Raw genomic sequence first — 9,805 nt, 5'->3', positions numbered from 1 at the left:
ATCATGAAAAATTGAACAAAAAGCTATCAAAAAGTCTGATCAATACAAAAAATGGTACCGTTAAAAACTTCAGATCAAGATGCAAAAGGAATCCTCATACCGCCCTATACGCTATGATTTTTAAGTTATGATTTGTTTCAGAAGTACGACAAAATCAAACCTATATAAGTAGGGTATCATATTAATCGTATGGACTTACAGAATAAAGAGAAGGTGTCAATTTAACCGAAAAATGTACTGTGTAGAAACGGAAGCCCCCAAAAGTTACAAAATGGTGTTTTTTTCTTCAATTTTGTTGTACAATGATTTTTTTCCCCATTTCGCCATAGATTTTTGGGTAAAATGACTTATGTCATTACAAAGTAGAATTGGTGGAGCAAAAAATAAGCCATCACATGGATTTTTAGGTGCAAAATTGAAAGTTATGATTGCCTTTGCCCCATGCCCTCACATGTGGATCCACCATTTTAAATGCCCTGGAGCCTGGACCGTACTAAATTGAGTTTAATGAATTTACCCATTCCTAGTCACAGCATTTACAGGTAAAGATATTCTGGTCTTATGTTTAGCTCCTAGAAACCACTTTCCTTGTGAATACATCTTGTGCAAGGTTTTTATTGCCACGATGAGAATATTCATTAAACATGGAAAAACATTGTAGATTAAGGAACTTTTTGGCTCAAAAGGATCAAATCCTTTGCGCTCAATTCTTGTTGCTAAAAATAATGCCAAGATATGCCAGAAAAAGTCCAATAAGCCATTTATTGATGAGCATTTGACAGTCCTATGAAAGGCATACATCATTTCCTTTGAATGGTGGTAAATGCAGGCATCTGAATTGGTTGCATTGGCTGATGGATGGGCTGGAATAATGGCTTCTTTCGCAGTTCAGACATCATTTTAACAGATGGCAGAAGTTGGTTTCTTTTGATTATCTGCAATGCCAGCTGAGTATTGCCTAGAAGAGACACAGGAGTGGTAAGCATGTTTCAAAAGTCCAATTCAGTCAACTGAAACTAAAATTCTATATTTTTTCTCTATTTTTTATTGCCTGGCTCAGTGTTTCCCAAGCTTTCAGCAGTATAAAGTACCCAATGTTTCTGAATTCTCTTATCAAATCCCAAGACAGACAAATGTTGGCATCATACACTACACAGTGTTCACTCTCCCAGTGTGCGATAGATGGCTTACTTACCGATAACCTGTTTTCCAGAAGCTCATGACATCATCCCTCACTTACTCCAGGGGTGCGGTCATGAGCACAATCTCCCTAGTTCTTAGACAGTATGGAAAAAAATAAATTACATTCTGGCACTACCATCTTAGTCACTGTTACTGCCACCAGATATATATTAAAATAGCACTGCCAGACAGTCTATGAACAGCATCCTTTGTTTACACTTAGTGATGTCCGTCTGATAGCAATAACTTGTCAGCACAGTCATGTAGTGCTGGGCGGTATACAGGTTCATACCGAATACCCAAATTTTAGTCCTGCACAATATGAATTTTTCCCATACCACAATACCGGTTGGGCCCCTCCCCTCGGGAATGAATTATCAACCCAGCGCTGCGCTGTCCCCACATCGGGGAACTAATATATGACCCGAGAGCGCTGTTCTGCCGCTACCCTCCCCCCCACCAATTAATTATGGGGGGGGGAATACCATTATATACCGTGGAACCGCCACACAAGTTACAAAAATACTGTGAAACACATATTAGTTCATACTGCCCAGCTCTACAGTCATACCGCTAACAGTGTCTTCAATGGGTAGCAACATAATCCGCTTGCGGATTTTTAGCTGCGGAAATCTGCGGGTGAAATTTAGCTGCGGGAAACCCACTAGTGCTGAAACAACTAATTGATTAACCTCTTCAGGACGAAGGGCGTATGCATACGCCCTGCATCCCGAGTCCTTAAGGATGGAGGGCGTATGGATACGCCAGGGGGAATTCTGGTCCCTGCCGCTAGTAGGTCGGGGACAGGACCGGGATGACTGTTGATATCTATCAGCAGGCATCCCGTGCATATGCCCAGGTGGGTCCTGAGACCTGCCCCCCCTATACAGTGGTCTCCAAACTGTAGCCCCCCCCCCCCCCCCCAGATGTTGCAAAACTACTCCCAGCATGCCCAGACAGTCGTCTGGGCATGCTGGGATTTGCAGTTTTTCATCATCTGGAGGGCTCCAGTTTAGACACCACTGCACAGTGATCTCCAAACTGTGGCCCTCCAGATCTTGCAAAACTACCCAGCACGCACACACAGTCCCAGTATTCCCACACAGCAGTTCGCTGCTTGGGCATGCTGGGATTTGTAGTTTTGCAACATCTGGAGGGCCACAGTTTTGAGATCACTGTGCAGTGGTCTCTAAACTGTAGCCCTCCAGAGGTTGCAAAACTGCAAATCCCAGCATGCCCAAACAGCAAACAGCTGTCTCGGCATGTTGGGAGTTATAGTTATGCAACAGCTGGAGGTATGCAACTACATTTCCCAGCATGCTCTTTGGCAATCAGTACATGCTGGGAGTTGTAGTTTTGCAACAGCTGGAGGCACCCTGGTTGGAAAATACTGAGTTAGGTAACAGAACCTAACTGAAGGTTTTCCAACCAGTGTGCCCCCAGCTGTTGCAAAAAAGTAGTTTTGCAACAGCTGGAGGTTTGCCCCCCCCCCCCCCCCCCCCCATGTGAATGTACAGGGTACATTCACACGGGCAGGTTTTCAGTAAGTTTCCTGCTTCATGTTTGAGCTGCGGCAAATTTTCTGCCGCAGTGCAAACTTCTTGTGGGAAACTCACTGTAAACCTGCGCCAGTGCGAATGTACCAAAAAAACACTACACTAACACATAATAAAGGGTAAAACACTACATATACACCCCCTTACACTGCCCCCCCCTCCCAATAAAAATAAAACATCGTACGGCAGTGTTTCCAAAACGGAGCCTCCAGCTGTTGCAAAACAACAACTCCCAGCATTTCCGGACAGCCACTGACTGTCCGGGCCTGCTGGGAGTTTAGCAACAGCTGGAGGCACCCTGTCGGGGAATCACTGGTGTAGAATATCCCTATGTCCACCCCGATGCAATCCCTATTTTAGTCCTCAAATGCGCATGGCGCACTCACAACAGGGCTCCGAAGTGAATTTCAAGGAAACAGTTTAGGGCCACATATGGGGTATTTCTGTACTTGAGAGAAATTGAGTTACAAATTTTGGGGGGCCTTTTCTCCTTTTACCCATTATGAAAAGGAAAAGTTGGGGTCTACATCAACCAGTTAGTGTAAACATTTTTTTTTTTTTTTTTTAACACTAGCATGCAGGTTACTTTTTATTTTCACAAGAGGTAAAAAGGAAAAAAAGACCCCCAAAATTTGTAACGCAATTTCTCCTGAGTACGGAAATACCCCATATGTGGGCGTAAAATTCTCTATACAACAAGGCTCAGGAGTGAGAGTGCACCATATACATTTGAGGCCTAAATTGGTGATTTGCACAGGGGTGGCTGATTTTACAGCGGTTCTGACAAACGCAAAAAAATACCCACATGTGACCCAATTTTGGAAACTACACCCCTCACGGAACGTAACAAGGTGCCTTAACACCCCACAGGTGTTTGAAGAATTTTCGTTAAAGTTGGATGGGAAAATGAAAAAAAAAATTTTTTTTTTACTAAAATGTGTTCTGCGGGCGAACTACAATGCTCTGAAGAGAGGGAGCGCCATTGGGATTTTGAAGAGAAAATTTGTCCGGAATTAAAGGCCACATGCGTTTACAAAGCCCCCATAGTGCCAGAACAATGTGACCCCATTTTGGAAACTACACCCTTCACGGAATGTATTAAGGGGTGCAGTGAGCATTTACGCCCCACAGGTGTCGGACCACTGTTCTAAAAATCTGTCAGACACCTGTGGGGCGTAAATGCTCACTGCACCCCTTATTAAATTCTGCGGGGGGTGTAGTTTCCAAAATGGGGCCACATGTGGTGGGGTCCACTGTTCTGGCACCACGGGGGGCTTTGTAAATGCACAAGGCCCCCGACTTCTATTCCAACCAAATTCTCTCTCCATAATCTCAATGGCGCTCCTTCTCTTCTGAGCATTGTAGTGTGCCAGTAGAGCACTTTACGTCCACACATGGGGTATTTCCATACTCAGGAGAAAATGCCCCCCTAAATTTGTAATCCCATTTCTTCTATTACCCTTGTAGAAATGTAAAATTTGGGGGGAAAAACTGCATTTTAGTGAAAAAAACCCCCATTTAATTTACACATCCAAATTTAACTAAAAGTCGTCAAACACCTCTGGGGTGTTAAGGCTCACTGTACCCCTAGTTACGTTCCTTGAGGGGTGTAGTTTCCAAAATAGTATGCCATGTGTTTTTTTTTGCTGTTCTGGCAACATAGGGGCTTCCTAAATGTGACATGCCCCCAAAAACCATTTAAGCAAAATTTGCTTTCCAAAAGCCAAATGTGACTCCTTCTCTTCTGAGCATTGTAGTGTGCCCGCAGTGCACTTGATGTCCACACATGGGGTATTTCCATACTCAGAAGGGATGGGGTTACAAATTTTGGGGACATTTTCTCCTATTAAAACAGCATTTTAAAGAAAAAAAAATTATTAATTTACACGTCCAACTTTAACGAAAAGTCGTCAAACACCTGTGGGGTGTTAAGGCTTACTGGACCCCTTGTTACATTCCCTGAGGGGTGTAGTTTCCAAAACTGTATGCCAAGTGGGGTTTTTCTTGCTGTTCTGGCACCATAGGGGCTTCCTAAATGTGACATTCCCCCCCCAAAACCATTTCAGAAAAACTCACTCTCCAAAATCTCACTGTCACTCCTTCCCTTCTGAGCCCTCTAGTGTGCCCACAGAGCACTTCACATCCACATATGAGATATTTCCTTACTCTAGAGAAATTGGGTTACAAATTTTAGGGAGATTTTTCTCCTTTTACCCCTGGGTCTACAAGAACATGCGAGTGTAAAAAAATGAAGATTTTGAATTTTCTCCTTCACTTTGCTGCTATTCCTATGAAACTCCTAAAGGGTTAACACACTTACTGAATGTCATTTTGAATACTTTGAGGGGTGCAGCTTTTATAATGGGGTCATTTGTGGGGTATTTCTAATATGAAGGCCCCTCAAATCCACTTCAAAACAGGACTGGTCCCTGAAAAATTCAGATTTTGAAAATTTTGTGAAAAATTGCTGCTATACTTTGAAGCCCTCTGATGTCTTCCAAAAGTAAAAACATGTCAACTTTATGATGCCAACATAAAGTAGACATATTGTATATGTGAATCAATATATATTTATTTGGGATGTCCATTTTCCTTATAAGCAGAGAGTTTCAAAGTAAAAAAAAAAGGAAAATTATCAAATTTTTCATCAAATTTTGGAATTTTCACCAAGAAATGATGCAAGTATCGACAAAATTTTATCACTAACATGAAGTAGAATATGTCATGAAAAAATCTCTGAATCAGAATGAAAAGTAAAAGCATCCCAGAGTTATTAACTCTTAAAGTGACAGTGGTCAGATTTGCAAAAAAAGGCCTGCGTTCTTAAGGGGTTAATTGGCAACTAATCGATTATGAAAATAGTTGTCAACTATTTTCACAATCGATTAATCGGTTGGTCAATTAGTTGGTCAGCCAATTTCACATACACTTAGCTATTATCACTATGGGGGAGACTTCTCAAAACCAGTATAGAGGAAAAGTGGTGCTTCAGCAATCTGACAGTTTGCCATAGGCAACTACACCCCTTTTTCTCTACATAGGTTTTGAAATATCTCTCCCTATGTATATATGCAACTTTGGTCCTCAGCCTGTTTGGTGAAGAGGTGGTGCCACACACCATCTTCTGCTTCCTGCAACTCCTTTCTGCAGCTATCTTGAGTCCCCGGTTGTCAAGCTCTAGGCTAAAGGGCAGATTCGCAATAGCTGCAGAGAGAACATGCAGGAAGCAGAAGATTATGTGTGCCGGCCTTCTCTTCTCTAAATGGGCTGCATGTAGGATGTGCTACCAGGAAATGTGCTGCCCCTCCTATCTAGCCACAGGTAAGAAACAGGGAGAGGGTATAGCCCTTTAAAGGAAAAATAAAGAAAAAAAAGAAAGTTATATTTAAAATTATTCTTATTTGTATTTAAATGTAATAAAAATCTCTCAGCAAAGCTCAGCATCCAGCATCCAAACTCTCAACACAAAATGCATCCCTTACCTAAAACACACAAAAGATCTCCAGTCCGATCCCCTCCCCTCATTAACTCCCTTCTAATCTAATGCACAAATTATCTTCGCCACTGTGGTTATTTTTATCTGATCAGTCTATTAATCGAACTAGCCAACTAATACATTATGAAAATATTCGTCATAGCCATAAAACACACAGAAAATAATTTACGTGTGAACATACCCTTAGCAGTTCTGTGGTGGAAACTCGTTTTCACTAAAAAGTGCACCTGTCGTTAGCAAAAACATTTCATACAATGTAGATATTACCCTTATATGTATATTTGTATTACATTTTTTGGGTGAAAAAATGTCCCTGCAGCTATTTCCTGGGTATGTCTGTGAGGAGACTAAATACAGTAAGTGTGGGTGGTACAAGCGGGGCTCTGTGCAGGCTCCTGGCATGTCAATCATCCTGCTGTGTGAGCCGGGGGCGTGTCATATACATGTTATTTTCTACATTATATAAAACGTTTTTGCTAGTGACAGGTACACTTTAAGAATACAGAATGCTTGATTAATGGAATTACAATTTTTAAAAAATATATAAAGTTACCATTCTGTAGTTCTAGATAGACTGCCAGCAGTATAGCCTCTGGTGGTATTTCTTTGGGATGGATCATGGATGCAGCCTTGAAAATGGAAAAAAGTCATGGTAAGAAAAACATCAAAGCATTTATTGGATGTATCTAGTGAGCTTACTTTCTTATAATTCATGTACGGCTGAAAGATGATCCCAGGCAAGGCTCATCTTGAAATGTAATACTACTACTTTTAGTTCTAATTGCTATGATGACTCCCTGTGGGCTAAACACCATCAGATACTGTCTTCATTATTCCTTCCCAGCACTTAGCCTTGGATGGGTGAAATAATCAGCCACCACTATAGCACACACAAAACACAACTCCTCTTGTGTAACCAGTGTACAGAGGGCAGATAAATCAGGAGTATGTGCAGTTATACTTTATTAAATGCTGATCTTTAATTTGCATGTATAATTACAAGGCACATAAGAGAAAACATACAATGGATTCCAATGCACTTTAAAAGAGAATCTGTAAGCTGCAATTCACAATCCCGAACTGCTGACACTGTCAGATAGCTGTTAAAGAGTACCTCTCATGATCTTTTTAAATTTTATAATCCTCCTAGTTCACTGCCCCATCATGATAAACCACCCCCTGCCTTTATTTTTTATTATTTGTTAGTTTTCTATCTTGATATTGCTCTGTATTTTCTGCTCAGTTTCACAGAATGGGAAGGGGCACTCCCCCCCCTCCCATTCTGTGAAACTGAGCAGAAAATACAGAGCAATATCAAGATAGAACACTATGAGACTGAGACGTGACTTCATCTGAAGCCATACAGGGGAGAACTTCCTCCCTCACTCTGCTACACACAGCCCATAGCAGTTCAGTGTCTGAGATGAGCTATGATTGGATAAGGCTGCACCCCCCCCCCCCTCAGCATTTCCTGTTTTGGACTTCTGCCAGGCCAGCAGGAGTCCAAAGTCTATGCAGGAGATGGGGGGAAATGTGCTCTGGACAAGTAGGGGGGGACACCTAGTGGCAGCTTTTTTGAACACAAATAAAACATAGAAAACTTCATTTTTTAAGCAAAGTACATTAGAATGATTTTTTTGTTTACCATAAGGAGTGCAATAGCAAAAATTTGTTTTAATGAGAGTGCCCATTTAAGACAAGGAGACACATGGTACCTTTCATATATATATATATATATATATATATATATATATATATATATATATATATATATATATATGTCTGTTCGTACATAACAAAGAAAAAAGTTTTTATTTTCTGTTGGCAAGTATCAAAAAGGCTGAAATGCCTCTTCACTTCCCCCTCCCAGATTGACAGTCAACTGAAAGCAAGGCAGTGTGCATGAGCTCCATTTGTATACACAGCACAGGAAACAGGGCTCAGCACTAGAAGCCAAGCACTGTTTATCAATCAAGCAGGCACTGGGATAGGAGGGCAAGGTGTTTTAGCCCTCAGCACTTGGGATTATTTGGAAAACCTATTAAAAACATGGCATAAAAGAACCTTTTTATATTACAGACGCACATGTACAGTTTCAATAACAGATGGTACACAATTGTCAGGTACATGTAAAACAATGCACAACAAGTGGTCTAACAGTATCAATGTGGTACTGAATAAGGTGCACCACACCTATGAGCTTATCAAACATGTACAGTAACTTATGGTTACAAAGCCTGCTGAGGGTAGAGATAACTATAGAGGTTTTTAGCAGTCACTATGAAGTTGTCCAAAAGGTGCCATTTAAATGGGAAATTTCTCATATATGCTGTATATTTTTACATATGAATGGAATTTATGGCGGAATTCACTTCTTGGCTAGGAAGGACTGCAGGTGACTTCCAGTATCTAAACATGCTAAATCTCTGAATTTGAAAGGGGACCCTCTCAGTCCCAACAAACAACAGCACACAATGTGGCATCCAAATATGACTTGTGGGAAGGACTGTGATAAATACAACAACAGGGGTGTGGAAATTAAAAAAAAAACTACTTGTCCAAGGGACTAAAGCGGAACACAATCTACTTGTCACTCAAGAAAATCCACTTGTCCTGGTTGATGAAATAATTTCAACCAAAATAGTCTGATCCTACCCCCCCCCCCCCCACTAGACCACCAGGGATAGATATAAGATCCCTTTAGACACTGCTGACAGCGGTGATCTAATGGTTTAATAGGTGATCGCAGCATGACAGGGTATTAGCGGAGGGAGAGCTGTAGCTCCTCTTACGCCTGAGACAAACCCAGAAAAGTCTAGATGTAACTTTTTGATCACCTTATAAAAAATTTCTCATATGAAGTGACCAAAAATTAGCAATTCTGGACTATTATTTACATTTACACCGTTCACCGTACGGTTTAATTAACATTATAATTTAATAGTCTGGATATTTCCACATGCAGCGATACCACTTATGTTTATTTTTGTACATTATTTTTCTTTAAAGAAAATTGGAAACTTATTAGGAAAGGGGCTTATTCACATATATACGCACTTTTTAAAATATTTTAATCACTATTTTTCAGTCTCAATAGGGACTTGTGTTACTGGGGGGGGGGGGGGGTTCTGCTTCTCCAGTTTGTGTGCTGCATTTTGTGTCAGAAAATGCTGGAAGTTGCATTTAGTTACTAGATAACTACAACACCCAGCATGCCCTGATACAGCCTATGGTTCTGTGGGTGTTGCAGCATGTTGAACTGTATAGTAGGACAGTTAAGGTTATTGTGTAACATGCTGGGAGTTGTAGTTTTGGTTTGTGTCAGCTGCAGAGCCATAGGATGTGTCAAGGAATACTGGGAATTGCAGTTAGTAACTACAACACCCAGCATGCCCTGATGCAGCCTATAGCTCTGCAGCTGACCCGAACCAAAACTACAACTCCCAGCATGTTGCACTTTATAGTTCTACAGTTTAGGTTATGGTTCAACATGCTGGGAGTTGTAGTTTTGGTTCGGGCGTGTTTGTGTGCATCCGTGGGGCTCTTGGTTGGTGGGCGAGTATGAAGGGGG

At 41.2% G+C, this 9,805-nt stretch overlaps 1 protein-coding gene across 5 annotated transcripts in view; it reads right to left on the bottom strand.

Annotated features, from left to right (window-relative positions):
* Positions 1–204: 204 nt before the first annotated feature.
* Positions 205–9,805, bottom strand: part of CNOT10 (CCR4-NOT transcription complex subunit 10) — a 129,463-nt gene continuing 119,862 nt past the window's right edge. For 4 of the 5 annotated variants that reach the window (XM_056520109.1, XM_056520112.1, XM_056520111.1 and 1 more), the window contains exons 19-20: positions 6,788–6,863; positions 208–958 (exon numbers count right to left, since the gene is read on the bottom strand). In XM_056520109.1, coding sequence (XP_056376084.1) covers positions 801–958; positions 6,788–6,863 — 234 coding nt within the window. In that variant the 3' untranslated portion in view covers positions 208–800. Of the gene's footprint in view, positions 959–6,787; positions 6,864–9,805 lie in introns of all 5 variants that reach the window. The other variant, XM_056520113.1, reaches the window with a different exon arrangement.

The sequence above is a fragment of the Hyla sarda genome, chromosome 5, assembly GCF_029499605.1.
Source record: "Hyla sarda isolate aHylSar1 chromosome 5, aHylSar1.hap1, whole genome shotgun sequence".
Lineage (NCBI taxonomy): Eukaryota > Metazoa > Chordata > Amphibia > Anura > Hylidae > Hyla > Hyla sarda.
This window is presented reverse-complemented; position numbering and strand designations above follow the sequence as displayed.